This window comes from Coturnix japonica, chromosome 4 (genome assembly GCF_001577835.2).
Source record: "Coturnix japonica isolate 7356 chromosome 4, Coturnix japonica 2.1, whole genome shotgun sequence".
Lineage (NCBI taxonomy): Eukaryota > Metazoa > Chordata > Aves > Galliformes > Phasianidae > Coturnix > Coturnix japonica.
Window position 1 is genome coordinate 38,436,604 of NC_029519.1, and position 17,996 is coordinate 38,454,599.

General features: G+C 43.4%; 1 protein-coding gene across 3 annotated transcripts in view; it reads left to right on the top strand.

The window, feature by feature from the left end:
- The first annotated feature begins 10,513 nt into the window (after nucleotides 1-10,513).
- Nucleotides 10,514-17,996, top strand: part of GALNT7 (polypeptide N-acetylgalactosaminyltransferase 7) — a 66,261-nt gene continuing 58,778 nt past the window's right edge. Inside the window, exon 1 of one of the 3 annotated variants that reach the window (XM_015861607.2) lies at nucleotides 10,514-10,681. In XM_015861607.2, the coding sequence (XP_015717093.1) occupies nucleotides 10,562-10,681 (120 nt within the window). In that variant the 5' untranslated portion in view covers nucleotides 10,514-10,561. Of the gene's footprint in view, nucleotides 10,682-11,038; nucleotides 11,099-17,996 lie in introns of those variants that run through there. The other 2 variants (XM_015861605.2, XM_015861608.1) reach the window with 2 other exon arrangements.

A 17,996-nucleotide genomic window follows, 5' to 3' on the forward strand; every position in this document is an offset into this window, starting at 1 on the left:
TATTGAATTTGAAACCTGACATTGCATGAGAATGAAGGAAACCAGATGCATCTGCTAAGCATTTCTGGTCAGATCTATTTAAATAGTGTCCTTCCTGAGCATTGTGACTTTATTTAACAACTAAGGTAGGATGGTGCTGCAGAGCTAGAATAACCACCAAGACACACCAGGACTTTATCATGTCAGAACAAAAATATTAAATTTCTACCTTGGTATTAAAACTCATCAGAGTAATCCGGATTTTTCTCTGAAGATTTGATCTGTGCAATCAGTGTGGACATTGGTGCTGTTGCTATTCCTCTTTATGTACTGCGATCTGGGCAAGCACTTGTTCTCATAATGGAGATTGTTTTGGATAGTTGAACATAGTGAATTGTTTAACTATACACAGATCACTGAGGGGGAAACTGAAAATCCTGGTAGACTTCTTGATAGTTTGGAGCCCAGTAAGGAGCCCGTATTACATAAAAGACATGAAGGGAGAAAGAAGAAAGCTAACAAAAGGGTAGCAGGAAAGGAAGGCTCTGGTAGAAGATCTGAATGATCAGAGAGGAATTCCTTATCAGATGCAGCAATTTCTCGGAAGCTTACAATGAACTATTTTAATTTTTCAACAGCAATTCAAGTTGTGCGGCCACCCATAACCACGTAGAAGTTCTATTTAAGGTAATTGCTTGCATTTTGCATGTGCTTACCCTTTCAGAGAGTGCAAGTTATTGATTGCTCCTGCCTAACAGCGCGTCTCTATCCGGGCTGCAAAACAACTGCATGTTTAATTAGCTGCTATAGATATTGCATTGAAAATTGTGCCTAGCAGACTCATGGATGTAGGAAATTTTAAAGTCACTTCTGATTAATATTCTCCTTGAATAATGAAGTTATGCTATTCTGCGGTGTACAGCATAATAACACTGATTTTAGAGCCCATATAATTTGCTCAGATAACTCCTCTCTCCAGTGCCCATCTACCCTTGGCCATCAGGCTGATAAGATGTCATGCAGCCCAGCACGTGGCGGCTGCAGGGCTGAGTTACAGCCAGAAACAGACAGGAGCCCTGCTTCCCAAACTACTGTTCTGTACTGCAGTAGGGAAATGTGGTGAAAGAATGTTTACTGAATTGTGACTAGTTACGCAGACTTAAAAAATTATTGTTCTCACAAGCCTGTATGCATTTTTACCTGTTTTTACTGTATTATGACCTTGCTACGGGGTCATCCTAAAGCGTTAAATGCAAGGCAGTGGGATTTGGCCCTTCCACAGCTTTTGCAGTGGAATCTGATGCATCTTCATGCACTTTGCTGAATTATGTGCATCTTACATGTAAGAAAATCTGCTGTCACAGGATTAATACAAGCTAAAACATGAGATGACTTCTAAAATTCTGTATGCAGATGTGAGGCATGTTAATGCAGGAATCACCTGGCCCACACCACACATTTGAAGGGCAGGTAGATCATAGTGCAAGCAGAACTGCTGATGGATGCTGATTTTACTACTTCCTTCTTAGTGTTTTTTTCTTGTTGTTGCTTGTTTGTTTTTTTCCTTTAAAGGCGTATTTTTCAACATGGATTCATTTTTTATGTGCCAATATTGAGCATTTATGAATCCCTATGAATAGCGTTTCCAGTTTTAGGAATCAACCCACACTGGAGAGGAAAACAAGGATGTGAAAATCTGCATCTTATTTGCATGTATATTACTACATAACTCTGAAGGTATCAGAAGAAGCATTTAAGTGATGATTTTGATAAGGATGCTGTATTAGATGCATGTTATTTATTAATTTTATATTTAGGTAAAGCATATTGTAAGGAAATAATTGGAAAAACTGTGGTCAAAAAGCATATGTCACCCATTACAAAAATGCCTGCTTTTCATGTCCAGTATTTTATGAGTATACTAATAGACACACAATAACAGGCATTTCTTGTTCTGCGAGTAATAATTTGTCCTGTCTTTTAGTACTATATCACCAGGTGTGAAAAATCATCTGGCTTTGTGCATATGAAAAGAATGCATATTTATGGAACACTTTTTTAAAAGTCTCAGTAACTGTCCTCAGGCTGCAGCCTTGATGCTGCTTCTGACACTCAGCACCCTGCATACCAATTTAGCATTGCTAATTAGTGCTCTATTTTTAGTGTTGTGATGCATTTGTGGTTCTATGTATCACTAGTGCTTCCTTCATTTGGTAAGCGTACTGAATTATGTACTTGACAATGCTGCTTCATCTGAGGAGTTCATCTTGATTCGAGCACTTCTCCAAACCTGGGAGAGCACTTTCAAACTTTGTGATTGTAGTAATGATCATATAAGACCGCTGACTGGAGTTGAAAGTGCACAAACACAACTCAGGCCCTCTTTCCTCATCCTCTGTCCTTTTCAGTGATGATCTTACTGTACTGATCTGTATTTTCCAGTCTTAGTTTGACTGAACACCTTGTATACACATTTGGCTTAGAAACCAAAGGAAAAAGGAATTTTTTTGACTAACAGCATCAAATTTAGAGATGTGAAGGCCATAGTTAGTAAACTTTATCCAAAAACAATTAGGGGTGAAGTCTAAGGGTGAAGTCTTGGCTCAACTCAAGTTAGTGGCAATATTCTACTAAGTCTAAATGAAGGTATTTGCCCCTACTAAATGCTTACTATCCCAAGGGCTCTATAATTTGTTGCATAAACATCACATAAATAATGAAAAAAAAAACCTTCCACTTGTCTTCAGAAAAGGGAAATTCCTCACCTAAGGCAAAAATCTTTGCTGCCAGGTTTCTGTGGGAGAAGCTGGCAGAGGTAATCTGGCAGCCATGGAGTATTCTGGGATTAATTAGACGTGGCCTAGATACATGCTGGAGAGTATAGCTCTGACCTAAATGTTGCAAGGAACAGTGCCTCTGTCTCTTCCTTTGTGTTAATCAACTCTGACACCAAAGGCTTAGCAGGGCAAGTTTGAAGAGAGATTCTTCTAGAAGAAAGAGAGGCAAATTGTTAAATTAATTTTTATTCATTCTATAACTCTACTCCTCCATATCTGAAATATATTGAAAGTATGCTTTATCTTCCCCTGTCCTGTAGGTTAATAAGAAGACAAGCAGGTTTGTTTGTTTTTTTCAAGCAATTAACCAAGAACTTACAAAAGCTCTGTTGAGAATCACCATGCTGTACAGATTTCCTACAGCTTCTACTTTGTCCCAGAGCACCATACCAGGAGGGAGACAAAAAAAAAAAAAAAAAAAATTATACTGTTGCCATGTTCAATTTTAATGATCTTCCTACATCTTCCTACGTGTCAAAGTTGTTGATAGTAAACAAGAAATGGAATCAGCTTCATTTTGACCTGAGACTTACAGGAGCGTCTTTCCTTACTCAAAGGGTTAATTAATGGGAATAGAAACAAATCACTAACCCTTCAGTTCAATTAGAAATGATGTCAGTTGGAATGAGTCTTTGACCACTTAATCTGTAAATCACAACTAGTTTCTCAACCCCTTTTTTCTAAAGGATGTCCCTGAGTTGGTTGAACTGTTCAGAACAAAGATATAGTTAAGGCAATGTTAAAATAGAAGTGCAAGCTGGAGATCTGCTTCCAGCTCATCATATGCACCTGGAAATTTCAAAACATATTTGGCTTCATTGGACTACCCAGCCAATTAGTTGTTAAGTGACTGCAGTCAAGCATTAGAAAAGGGAGTTGATTGGCAGTGAACTGCGAAAGCTGGAAACCCACAGTATCTGAAGACAGATGAAGTCCTGTCACTGCCACTATTACTTGTCACAGGTGACAAAAAGGCAGTGGAGTTCAGCTTGCCAGGATGATGACTTTATTAAAGTTTTTCACCTTTATTTCAAATTCTTTTGGACATGTCTAGGAATTTTGCCTCTTAAAACATGGAGGGGTTACCCTTCAGTTTGGGAAAAGAATGTAAAATGTTCAAAAATAAATAAATAAGTAAAGAAGTAAATGTGTACATGTGCACCTGTATTGATGCCTGAGCTAAAACTGTATGAGTTGGAAATAGTTTAGTTCATATCAAGTAAGGATAAGTATGTAACTAAATAACTTTGGACCTGAGTAAAGGGAGAAGCTTCCAAAAAAACCCAAGACATCTGCATGTTATACTAAAAACCTTTATGAAATCTTCTCTTTTTTATGATTGTATGTAATGAAAGTCTTGAATATGTGCAGTGTCATGATCCAACAGATGCTAGCTGCTGCCTGCAATTTCACAAGCCATTCACCATAAAACATGCCTTTTATAGCATAATAATTTCATTGAATTACGTAATCGATATCGCTTGGTGTCAGATTATATGTAATAGAAATAATCTCTTGTTTAAGAATTTCTCTCCAAATAGCAACTCAGTGAGAACAGGGGCTCCTTAGCATCTCTGTGCTCATTCATGTTCACTTGGAATACTAGATGCACAGCTGAGAAATCTGCAAGGAATTAAGGAAGTTTGGATTTGCCTAGCAATACTTCAGTTTGGTAGCATAACTGCTACTAAGACTTCCAATACTAAATTTGTGATGGAAGCTGTGTATGGAACACTTTGTATGACGGATGGTGATAGTCGTACTTTAGTTGTCAGCTGTGGGCACCACACCTTATGCCAATTGCCTTCCCCATTCCCAAGGCATCCAAGGAACCCATCTGGAAAATAAGTCTGACTTCTCAGTGATCTTACTCTGTTCCCACTGTTTCAGTCTTAATGCATAAAACTGCCTCCTGGGCTAGACTTTCACAGTAGTTATTAATTGACATTTTATGTCTATGTAAAATAAAGCAGAATACTCTTCTTGCTCATCCTGTGGCTAAGGAATAACAAAAGGTGTTTGGCAACTTGCAACTGTTGCACATCAATGTGCAACAGTGACAACATTTGGTGGCCCTTTTTAACCTGTCCTGGTAGCTTTATCTTCTTTATAGCTGACATGTTTGACTTCCCAGTGCTTTACAAATTATTCTTGTCTTCAGTAAATAAGTTTAACTTTGAACATAAATGTATTCAATGTATATTGTTATCAAGCCAATTGAAGACCTTTAGCCAACACAGCACTTATAATTCCAAATTAATAATGCTTGTTAATTTATGTTAGATTATCAACATTTTATCAATAAATAGTCCAGAGAAGTAGGGAAGCCTACTCTATTTTTAGTTGTTTGTAAAATATCCTGTTGTATCTTGAATGTATTTTAGATCATGATAAAACTGCCCATTTTGTTGAATTAACTCCACTAATTTGCTATACTTTAAAAGTTTTTAGGAAAAGTAAATTGGCATCTGAAATGTGGGTGTTTACACCATTCACTGTTTCAGCATAATAGAAGCTACAGCAACATATCTCAATTTTCCCTGCCCTAGATTCAGGACATGATGCAAGTTAATTTCTGCTGCAAGTGCTCAAGAATATGTCAGCCTGAAGAAGGATATTTTCTGGATCTGAAATACTGACACATCTGGCTCGAAATACAGGTGAGAGTTCCTAAAATAAAGCTACTTAGAATATATATTTTGTTTAAAATGTCTGAGCCTCGCTTAGAATCATTCTAGTTCTCCTCAAGCTTAAATAAGACACCCACATACCAGACCATTCCATCTCCTATTTTAACGAGATCCAAATCTGTCCAGGATTGTCAACAGGCATTACAGTGTAGATTTTTTTTGAGGACTTGCAAATCCAAGAGAGGTTGAATTTCTGTAGAATAAAGCAACTTTAATCATACAACACTGGCCATAAACACTGATTGGTACTCAATACCAAAAAGTGCAGCTGAAAAAAAAAAAAAAAAAAAAAAAGCATGTGGGTTTTTGTTGTTTTTTCTTTTTTTTTTCTTTTACAATCCAGTCAGTGGCACATGGGTGGAATAGAGACCAACACAAAATAATGAGCTCACCTACTGTTGTTGTGTAAGAAAATATAGGATCAGCTAGAGGTGATATTGCAGGAGGAAAACTAAGTAGGCATGACAGGAGTATGGGGGCTAAATATAATGACAGGAACTTCACAACGCGTTCTTTGTAAAAGTGACAGAAAAAGCAAAGGAGGCAAACTGTGCTGTGCCACAAGTATTAAATCAAATCACAAGATACTGAAGAATAATTTTTGGTAAGACACACATTGCTAAACCTCTGGCTCAAGGAAAAGAGGAAAAAAGAAAGATAAAAGGGAATTATAGGAAGAAGTGTATTAAGGACTAGTTATCATGAACACCCAACAATGAAGATGTAGCACATCTCAGTCTAATTTGCAAGAACATGTATTAACTATTACTGAAAGCCACTTATTTTATGAAAGTACATTTAGAACAAAGAAATTAAGAACAGTTTTAACACCTGCAATTCAGTTCCTTACTATCAACTACAATATCCATACGCTATAAATTTTTGGGGTATAGCTTTATCTCCATGTTAGTGTATGTCAGTCTCTGTCCTTCTGAATTACCCCAGGTGGTGAACTCTGCATTAACCCTGAGTCCCTGCACTGAGGGCAGGGTGAGACAACTGATGGCAGAAGTCAGTCATGATCTGGCACTGACAGATCTCTGCAAATGCCCTACACAACTTCTCCACAGGTTCCAGCAGCCAGTTTGTGTAAGACCCCAAACAGTTCTATGTAAGACTTTATCATCTTTCCTTGGAGATGATTGTTTACATGCAGATAACCCTAAAAAAGTTGCTGGTAAAGCGAGAAATGGTTGGGAAAAGGGGCTGAACAGAGACAGAAGATTTTACTAGAGCAAGAGTAGGAGTTGGAGGGAATGTGTTCAAGGGCCAGCCCTCCCTGCAATAGCCCTGCACCTTGTTTATCACTGCCTTCAGCTGTGCAAAAATGTTCATCATTGCCTTTGTCTTCTACCAAAGCAGGACATGGTGGCAGCTGGAAGGACAGACAGCTGGCCAGGGTGCAGGGCCTTTCACCAAGCCTTCCCAGACCCTTCCTGGGCACCAGGCTTCCTCAGCCCCAGCACATTTTCTTTCTAACGGCTCTTTCCACTCCAGTGAGGCTACTAAAGCTGCCTTCCATGTATAAGATTTTTGCATTAATGCATTGTAGAAAAGTTTGGGATGATGTGATGAAATGCACGTGAAGGTATTAATCATAAAACTGACAAATGTATTATAATATACAATTCAAGGCATAGCAATGTTGATGCCCTTTAAAAGCCATGTTAAAATGAAATTAGCCCTCTTGTGTTCAGGGCATTCAGCTGAGGTAAGCGAGCCCCTGTCAGGCAGCTGGTCTGTTTCAGCACTTTATCCCTTAGCCAAAGCATGACCAAGTCTGCCATTCTGTTATCGTGGAGTATATCCTATAGTGAAATATCACACTTAATGAAACATCAGCAGTAAATTCTAGAAACTTCTAAAGGAAGTGAGAGTGTCTATTGTTAGTTTCAAAGAACCTGCTTGCAGACTCACTTAAAACGTTGTGACTGCTCATGGCACTCAGCTGCAGGAAATTGGACTTGGAGCTGCTGACGTGACAAGGGAGAACTGTTGGAAAGTTCTCTGCAGATGACCGGAATTGGGATGTGGGGGTGTGGGGGGATTTCAGTGCAGTGCAGCCTTTGCAGCAGCTTGTCATGCTATGGAATTTTGCACTACATGATTTACACTGTGGTAGGTATTAAGGTTTTTAGGAATTTCCTGTCAAAGTCTGCATTAATGCAAGTGCAGAAGGCTTTATCATGGCCAAAATTAAGGCCAGCATCCAACACTGAGCTTCCCCAGGGCTGGCAACTGTGCAGGGTTTTGACATTTGGCATTGACCCCACTGCAGACATCATCCCCCAAATCCCCAGCAATGAGGCCACTGAGTGGCTTAGGGGGATTGGTAATTGGATACCTCACCCCAGGTCACTGCAGCCTGGCTTCAGGAGCACCGAGGGCTTTCCATGGCTCAGATACCACTGGGTGGTTATTTGGAGGTACATGCAGAAACCCGCGTACTGTTTCAATGCAACAAACAGCAGGCGAGTCCACATATAGGCACAAACATTATGACAGTTGCCAGCCTGCTAGAAACATTTGAGTGACAGAGTATTGGTCTGACAGAAGTTGATTAACTCCCTAATAACAGATGGGATTATTTCATGTTCAGTTTTAGCTGGATGATTGGAGCACCAGGGCCTGTACGGTCTTTCACTACTGAGAGAGACAATATTTTGTGTTCAGCCCTATCTCCCTCCAGGTCATAAATGACTTTTTGAAGTGTTTCTGAATGTTACTGGAGGCAATCTGAGGATAACATTAATTTGAGTTTTATAACCTAGCCGTATAAATTCAGCAAGAGCAAAAATATATTCTGCAGATATTTTTAGGCGCTTTCCTACATAGGAGAAACTAAGAGCACAGCATTTGAAACCTCAACCAGTCCCTGATGAAGATAAATACCTTCAGTGGGCTGGAAGAGCAAGCAACTGGAAAACATTACTGCCAAGGTCAGTATTAACCTGAAGCCTCTAGAGTCAGATCCACAGCCTGTTCAAAAGGTCAGATGTTGGGAAGAATTTCTTCTCAGAAAGAGTGGTGAGGCACTGGAATGGCCTACCCAGGGAGTGGTGGAGTCACTGTCCCTGGGAGTGTTTAAGGAAAGAGCTGATGCAGTACTTAGGGACATGGCTCAGTGGGCAAGGTGGGGATGGGCTGATGGCTGGACTGGATGATCATCTTAGTGATTCTATGAAAAAGGTGGCTGATGAAGCAGGCATAAGGTACAGCAGAATCCTGGCAAATGCACAACAAAACTCTTGGTTGCTCTCGAGCATGAAGCTCTGTGATGGTGATGGATGCATCATTCATACGTGAGTTTCAGCAGCACGTAAGCCTCCACTTAGGGGGAAAAAAAAAAAAAGAAAGAAAATAAATTCTGATGGGCAGCCTTATAAATGTGCAATCACGTTTGTGCAGTGGCACACAGGTCACAGCTTGACAAGGAGCAGCAGAGCGGGATCACACAGCCACAGCTCTGCACAGTGCCAGGAGGGATTTATGTTCTCCCTCTTCTTGCATGCACTTAGAGCACCAGCAGAGAAAACAGAAAGGGATCCCAAAACCAGAGAATAAAACAAGGGAGGTGACAGCCTCTTGCTGCAGTGAAGTCTCCTGGAAGTGATGAGAGCTGGGAGAATGCTTCCAGTCCTTTTGCTTATGGAACTTCACCATGTGTGGCCCCAGCCTGCCTCACCCTGCCAGGCTTTGTCACTCGAGAGGCAACAACACCTCACACCTGGAAGGGCACACCCTCGCCTCAGGGGAGAGACTCTGGGGAACACTCTTTTAGATCTGAGGGTACCACAGGACAGGAGCTGCTGCCTGCCCTGTGAATGCTGTGATCTTGTGCCTTGCCCCATGTCCTGCGGCAGAGAAAGATCACACAGTGTCACATCACTGGTACAGGCTGCACCAGTAAACAAAGGCACCTGCTCCAGGTGTGTCAGCTACAAAGTTCAGCGGGTTTGGTCCGTTTCCCTCTGATGTGATCCTGTTCAGAGTACAAGATCCTGTTGTATTCCTGCAATGCTTATTGCTGAACAGTAATATTCAGGACTGTTAGAGCTCATAGCGCTGACAGAATATCAAAGTATGCTGAAAGTACTGAGCACAGAGGGAAGGAAGGGTTTTACATGGGAAGAACACAGTTTTTACATGGGAAGTGTTGCCTGTATGTCTTGGCACTCTGTGCAAGACTCAGATAATCAGGTTTGGGTGTGTGTGTTTGACAGCCCTTCAGGGAAGAAATCAGATGCCAAACTCTCAGCGCAGAAAATTACTAACAGAATACATGCAAAGCTGAGAGCTGATAAGATCTCTGTAATCTCCTGCTTAATCTGCTGCCCTCAAGAAAAAAATCTGTTGACTTTACACACAGGCTGGCCTGAGCGCACAGCAGCGAGGAGCTGCCCTGGCTGTGTCTTGATAATTAACGGGCTCGCGTTATTCAGGCTGCAGGGAATCACTGCGGCCAAACGCTCGCACTTCAATTTTCCCCACCCGGTGACACGAGCGGCATGCGAGAGAGGGGGAAAAATAAATAAAGAGAAAGAAAGAAAAACAGAGGAACCCCCCGCGTCCCTCCCATCGCTCCCTCTCCCCCTTCGTGCTGCGCCGGGCTGCAGCAGGTGCTTGGGGGGCACCGCCGGGAGCGGGACCGGCAGCTCGCAGAGCGCGGCGCCCCCTCCCCGGTGCGGGGCGGCCACGTGGAAGCGCGGCTCCCGCCGCCGCCACTTCCTGCTCGCCTCGCCCCGGCCGTGAGCCCGGCGGGGAGGCGGCGGATAACGGGAGGAGGGGAAGGGAGGCGGGGAAGGGGGGAGGTTTTAAAGGGGAAAAAAAAGAGAAAGGAGGAGAGCAAAAAAAAAAAAAAAAAGGAAAAAAAAAAAAGAAAGAAAGTTTGTACGCGCGGGCGGGAGGAGAGGCGCAGAGCAGCAGCGGGCAAGGAGCGGGAGAGGCGGCAGCGGCTCCGAGCCGTGCGGGGCGGGGGGCGGAAGCCCGGCGGTGCGCGGGGCCGGGCGCTGCGTGCGCGGCGGCGGCGGCGGGAGGCAGAGGGCGGCCGGGAGGATGCGGCTGAAGCTGGGCTTCCTGCTGCGCGCCGTGCTGCTGGCGGGCAGCTTCTTGGGGCTGCTGCTGCTCTGGTCCTCGCTGTCTCCCCGCGCCGAGGAGCCGGCTCCCCTGGGACGGGTGAGTGCGCGGCGGCGGCGGCGTCGCCGGGCGGGAGGGGGCGGCGGGCGGGACGCGGCGGGCACGGGGCTGCCGGGGGGCGGCCGCCCGGGCCGCGGCCTGCAGGCCTGGGAGGGGAACGCCGAGCGGCGGGGCCGGCCTCAGCCCGTGGCCGCCGTAAGAGTGCCCGCGGCCAGCACGGGGTCCCCGCAACCCGGCCGGGCCCCGCCGCGGGGTGGGAGGTGCGGGAGGACGGTGTCCGGAGCCACGGCCCTGCCCGGTTCGGCGGCGCGCCGGGCAGCGGGCGGGTTGTAGCTGGGGAGCGCTCATCGCTCGTACAGCCGCGCCGCTGTGCGCCGTGCGTCCTGCGAGGAGCTGCAGCGTGCCCTAGGGATGCCCCGTGTAGTCCCTCTCCCTCTGCCCCCGCAGGTGCCAAGGGTGAGCCAGGCAGCGGGTTGCATGAGGGAACGTGATGGGTTGGAGGGTCTACGAGTAGGGCTCGGGAAGCTGTGGGGTGGGCGGCGGTGACGAGGTGCGGGCACGGAGGGGCTGGAAGGGTCCTGAGCCTCCGGAGGTGCTTCAGGGGGTCAGGAGGTGAGAATTGCAGGGCGGGGGCAGTGCCAGCATCGCCAGGCGACTGCCAGCGGCCCCTGACAGCGGGGTCGAGGCAGGAGGTGATGCGCTGTCCCACGGGGAGTGAGGGTGTGGGACGGCTGGTGCCTGTTGGAGGAGATGAGCGTGGAGGAAGGAGGCTGGTCAAGATTACCGCAGTCTTTCTTGGAAAAGTCGTTACGGTTTACAGTGATTATTTTAGAAGTGATCCCTTATGATGTGTTGGCTAATGATCTCGGTTCTCTGTAGTGGGCTGCTCTGGATAATTGTCAAAGGGCAGTGAGCTGACATAATTTTTGCTATTGAACAATGGAAATGACTTTGGACTTCAGTAGATGCTCTGTCTTCTGAAGCTGTTACATCTTGCTGTGTCGTGGCACTTAATGCTGAGATAATGGGCCATCGTGCTTTATTTTTCTTGAGATATACAGTTTATTAAGTGGTGAAGTTCCTGTAATCTGTTTTTTTCAGGCACAACATGGGCTTCTCTGTGTAGGGAGAATTCTTCAGGAATGTTATTTGCAAACCTCCTGAGAAAAAGTCAAGAAATAAACATTTTGCGTCAAAACCGGCTGAATTACTCATCCTACATAGGAAAGAGAGCAGACCTGCTGGCGAGCATCCTCTGGGGGAACATGAGCGGTGTGCCAGGAAGAGCAGTGCCTGTACTGGGGTCACTGCCTTGATGTGTGCAGGTGCTATTAAGGACCCCATGCCCCTTCTTAAAGGGTGATCACTGGGTGCTGGTGAGCTGAAGCCCCTTCTCTAGCTCTGTTGATGTGCTGGGCCTAATTAGGGAAGCATTTCTGGTTTGTCTACGTGGCAGTGAAGGAGTCAGAAAGCAGCTCTCTGTCCTTGTCACCTCCCTCCTGGCTGGAGGAGGAGGTATCCATGATAGCCACCTCAGGAAGTAACTTGGTCTTTGCTGGGAACAAATATAATTCTCCCAAGTAAACACTGTCAAAGATAATATCTAAACAGAATACACGGTTCGTTAGCAAGATCAACTATTTACTTTCAACGTGATGTACTCAAGAGTGAGGAACACATTCTATCATTATTCTCGAGGATATGGCAGTATTATTTATACGGAGGCGCCTTGATCTGCACTCTCCTCCTCAGCAGCCTCTCAGGCAATGGGTACCAGAGAAGCCTCAGTGCCACCCATGCTTCAAGGCCAGTAGTCCATGGCTGGGCAGGAACACAGCGCATGGTGTGTGTTGACATGGGGGCTGCTCTGCTGCACCTGCGCATGCCTTGGTACGGTTTCAGCTCTGCTGCTCAGGGTGTTCTGAGGGCTGGTTCCATGAGATGTAAGGCCATGCAAGTGTGTGTGTTTGCTCTGCTGTTAGCTGCCAGAAAGTTTGTTAAACCAGAGGTGACAGAGTAATTCTTCTTCCCTTACATCACCCTCCTTTGCTTGCGAAGGTCTGCCCAGCAGTAATTCAACTTCTCACAGCTGACCTTGGGCAGCACCATCCCCACTCTGCTCTGTGAGCCCAGGCACGGCTGAGAGCACAATTTTAATAACAGCCAGGCATTAAAGAAACAAAGATGAACAGAGAGCTACCTTACTCTTTTTATCTTCAGAGCTGTGAATCTTTTCCTGCTTACAGCAGCAAACACAGATGGGACAGACTGTAATACTGAAGATTTTGTAGCAGTTTATAACTATGTACCTTTTTATATATATAAAAGCATACATTCCATCTTCAAATATTGCTTTTTTTTTTTTTTTTTTCCTACTGATCTTAAAAGATTTGAGTGATCTTTCTGAGAAGCCAGATTACTTGAGATACAGAGTTTCCAAAGGAAAAGTGAAAGTGGAGAAGTGGTTATTTAGGAAGGAAATGAGAACATAGTTAATTTTATCCTTCCTTTCTGATGGGAGACTACCACAGATGGATATATTCGTTGCTATTGAGAATGCGTTCAGATCTTGGGGAGACAACACGCTTTTCCAGATACTTGACCTGTAGAGCTCAGTTTCTGCAAAATGTCATTCAGGGACAAAATGGTTGTGAGATTCAGGGGTGGGATGAGTAAATAACAGATTTTGTAGCAGTAAGAACACCTGCTATTGGGCAGCAAGTGTCACAAAGTTACCAAAGCATTAGCTAGGGGTGTGCAAGCTCTTCTTTGCAGCTGCAAGAAGAGATTAGACTAAATCTTGGTTAGGTTATCGTGTGTGTGTTGTGGAGTCTCCAGGATGTTTTCTGTTTATGCTTTTCTGAATCAAGGACGATGGTTTTGAAGCCAGCAAGAGACGAGTGAGGCTATTCACTGTAAGAAGATTGCTGCAGGGAGCCCAGCTATGGTGCTTGCTGGTCCCGAGTGAGATTTGTTGCTAATGATCAGCCTCGGAGGTACAACCTTGCAAACTGGTATTGCCAAGGAGAGAATAGGAGCAGGAATGCAGTAGGCAGAGCCAGTGGGCTGGAAAGGTAAAGAAAGATTCAAGGCTGAGAAGTTGACAGTGGCGTATCTGAGAGGAGCCTAGTGTAAACTGAGTGTAGGTCAACTTTATCTCTCTACATCTGACCAATTACAAAGATTTAAAATGACCACATCAGTATTGAGATGCTTTCAGTTAATTACGTAATAAAGATTTTATTAACTTGTTTAAGATTTGCTTAGCCTCCTCAAGGCAATGCTTGAAATACAAATTTGCATGCTCATGGATTATATGGCAACAGTGTAATCAGCAATCTCCTGCTGCTTCTACTCTTTGCAAGACTGCTGCAAGAAGGTCATAGAAGTTGCCCTGTTTGTTTTCCTGTAGGAAGGACAGATAGTAGGAAAGTGGTCCAGCACATTTTATCATCCAGATCATAAAAGATGTGATGGAAGTATGTGGCTGACTTTGCAGTGGTCAGTAATGTGGTGGTGAGATAGTAAAAACCATGAAATAAATTCTGTATTCTGAATTATTCTCAAGTACAGGGAGGAAAACTTCCTGAAACTTCAGTGTGTGCTGCAAAGCCTGGTATTTGGGAACTGAGTACTTCATCTTTGGAACCCTGTGGCGTCCCCAGCAACTGTGAGCCATAGCTGCCGTATCCAGGCTGCTGGTGGGCTTGCAGGCGAGACTGAGGCTGTCACCAGCCACTAGGGCTACGTGCTACAGTTCTCATGTGGCCGCCCAAAAGTATGGGATTTATGATGTGGCAGAGGAGGGGTTAGGAAAATAAGGGAAGCAAATGGAATTTTTCAGTTTTCTCATGACACCCCTTCTACTCTCACTTTAAAGGCCACTAATATCCTGTGTGCCTTAGCCGGATTGTCACTGAGGACTTAATGACAAGTTGCAGACTGAACTTGAAGTGTTATTGTGATTTAATTTAGATTCTTTGCAGTGGAAGTCCCGGTGGAAATTCATTCCTCTCCCCTAAGGAATGACAGCAAATGTGCTTAGAAGAGAAACTGAGAATTGGGGTTTTTGATGTCACTACTGGAGGAAGTGCAGGAGCTGAGCCTGGAATCAGATGATAAATCTAATGCAGTAGGAGGAGCTGTGTCCAGCAGTGATGGGATTCAAGCATAAGATTAGAAATCCAAGTGGTAAGTCAGTAGTGCACCATGGCAAGCAGGTGGTTGGTCTCCTCACAATTGCTTGCTGTGGTTAGCTTCTCTTCAGTCACTGTCTTATTTACTGCTTTCTTTAGTTGGGTGAGACTTGAGACAGAGAGCACCAGGTTGACTTTCATCAGTTTTGGTATGGAAATTTTGCATAAGGAGGCAGTGAGCTTACTGTAGCTTAAGCACTGCTGCTCTAGCGAGTAAGCTTCGCTTCCTCCCTTCCCATTTATCACAGCAGTCTTTAGTATTGCTAGTGACAGTAATAGGCAAAATGTTTTGAGATATTAAATGTTAATTTTTTTTAATGTGTGCTTTCATCTAAATTGGCTTTGAAAAAGCTTGTAAAAATCTGTCACCCTTGGGAGAGTGTAAAAAGCCCAATTTCTGTCTTATTAAAAATGAAGTCTTTTGTCAAATGCTTTCAGTTATGTTACAGAATAAATGACCACAAAGTGTTTTTTTGAATAATGTGAAGAAATGAATAAAGCCCTACATAGTTGCTACAATTTGGGTATACACGCACAGACTGTATTAAAACTTCCTTGAACTTTCTTTTTTTCTTTTTTTTTTGTCATTGGAATCACTACTAATAAGTTAAGTAAATAACTCATTATCTCAACTCTGTTAATTATGTAGAGAGCTACTCTTCTGCAGGGAGCGGTTTATCACCATTTAATATGTATGTGACAAGATGCCTATTGTCCTATTCTAGCCCCAAGTATTACCATTTGTGGCTAATGTAAACTAAATAACAGCTGAAAAATGGCAGATGCTGAGGCTGGTGTTTGCTTTTTAAGAATCCCATTGCTGGAAAAGAGTTCCGGTTAGTCCAGGAACCTTTGCATCTTAATGGCCACACAGTGGGACATTAAAAATAGCATGCTGTAAAGTCCTTACTTTAAGAGATGTGAAAATCTGGGTAACTGTTCTGTCCTTATTTTAGAGGAACTGAATCAGGAGACGGTGGCTGAGCTGAAGCAGTGCAAGTTCTGTTATTATTAAGTTCAGCTATCAGACAGGGTCCATTGGGCCATTAGGGTGTCAGCCCGGAGGGGAGCATCGTGCAGAAGTGTGTGGGGGTGTTTCATCACGTGGCAGAGCAGCGTGTATCCTTCCCTAACCCAAGCTCTGTAGAGTTAAAACTGCTTGTACTCGGCTGGCATTCCCTAATGAAAAATGACAGTATCTTTGTCCTATTTTTGTCAGATATTAAAGCAGCATTACGGGAGACTGCCAAGTGGAAATAGGGCAGGATAAGCTGTTACGTTAATAGGTTTGACTTATACCTTGAAGGGGGGTGGATGCTTTTTACAGAAAATAGGCCAAATAAACTAAGAGAAGGATTCCGAGTCTGGTAGCAGTTACATTTAATTACTAGATTTCCTCTGTAAGTGTGGGGAAAAAAAGTCTGCTGTGAACGATTAGTTTAAAAATAGAAACATACTGCTTAAAAGACCGCCTCCTCCATCAGCTTTCTTTAATCATTTTCTGAATTAAAGGGAATTTATCCTGCGTGAATCTGCCTTTACCAGCCCACCTCCACCCTGCAGTGCTCTAGATTTAGGCACTGTTTTGGCAAGTGAGGTATTTTCTCCTTGTGATTAATAGCAACACCAAGGCAGTGTGTTCAGAAAGCGCCATGCACCCAACAAATGGGAGTAACATGCAGCCAGTGGTGTGCATCTTGGCGACCTGTGATGCTGTTCAGGCTTGGATGTCAGGGCATACTGGTCTTTCAGCCAAAGCAGGTTTTCAAAGGGAAAATACAGAAGTTGGGGTAGATTTCTGAAAAACTGAATTAACTGTTAGGCTTGTGCTCAGTAGTGGGTTTCTGGATTGGGTTTTCCTAGTGTATTTGTAGTATCCTCCTTGAAAGAGCTGTGCACCTTTCTGAAGGGCTGTCTTAGTAATAATTGCAAACCAGCCAGAGGAGAAGAGTGATGTTTGTAGTCAGTCTTCAAGTGATAATCTTTATTGTGCTCTTCCAATTTTTGGTTAAATGGTTTTGAAATGTTTGTTTAATCATTTGATATCTCGTTAGAATTGGTAGGTCTGAAATTTGAAAAGTGAAATTCCTTGCTTGCTGCAAGCTATTAGTGGAATAGGTTGGTACTTTCCTAGCGATGCCCTTCATAGCCTAGAATTTCTATTTTCTGGAAACCCATGGAGTTGCCATTTCATTCACTTGCAGGAAGAACAACAATATTATCCTTACCTGGCTAGGTTGATGCTTACATCAAAAGCAAAAAAAAAAGGCTACTTTTTGTGATGAAGAGGTGATACGTTAGAAAGGATTATATTAAGCAGATATACCTGAGGAAAGGAAAGCTGGCTTTTCACTGCCACTATCAAGGACAGAAAAATATTAGAGTCCCTACTCAGCTACCATTTTCATTTCTTTCATTTTCAGACTTCTATTGCTGCAGGCTAGTAGGCATCTTACCATTCTGAAGGCTTTTTTTTCTGCACATGTATGCACGCTTTCTTGCAACTCACAAAGCACAAGGTGATTTTTTTCTTTTTTTTTTTTCCATATTATAATATTGTATTTATTTCAAGTTCTCTTATTACCTTTTCTTGAGTTCCTTCATTCTGATCACTGACTCCAGTGAGTATTGCTCTGGCTTTCTAAGCTGCAGCTCATTTTCTTCTGATTTCCTAGTGGAATGCTAGGTTGCAAAGAGCAGCAGCCAGCATTGGTGCGTGATATTCCTCTGAGCAGCAGGAGGGGGTTGGAGGAAGGTATGAGGTAAAGACTGTGTGCTGGTTTATATACTGTTTACATTTGGAAAACTTTCTTTACAGCTGAAGGTCTCAATATATAACTGTTAGTGAAATTAAAGCAGGAACAGATGGTGCTCTGCCCACAAAATTTCTTATTTGTTTTGTTGTCTTAAAAAAAATTGGCAATGAAAATGACTTAGCAATAACTGCTCTGACTTAATACTGATTATTTTAATAAGGCAGACGGTATTATGTTAGCGTGTTTTAGAGAAAAAAGTGAAATATTTTGAATAAAATTGAATAGTTTTCTTCATAGTTGAACATTTTTGTCAGAACTTCAGGATTAAAAATTGCTTTGTTTTTAACCTGTCATAAAAGATTTCCCTTTGAAAGATGACTAGAAAACCATGAATAGCGTTTC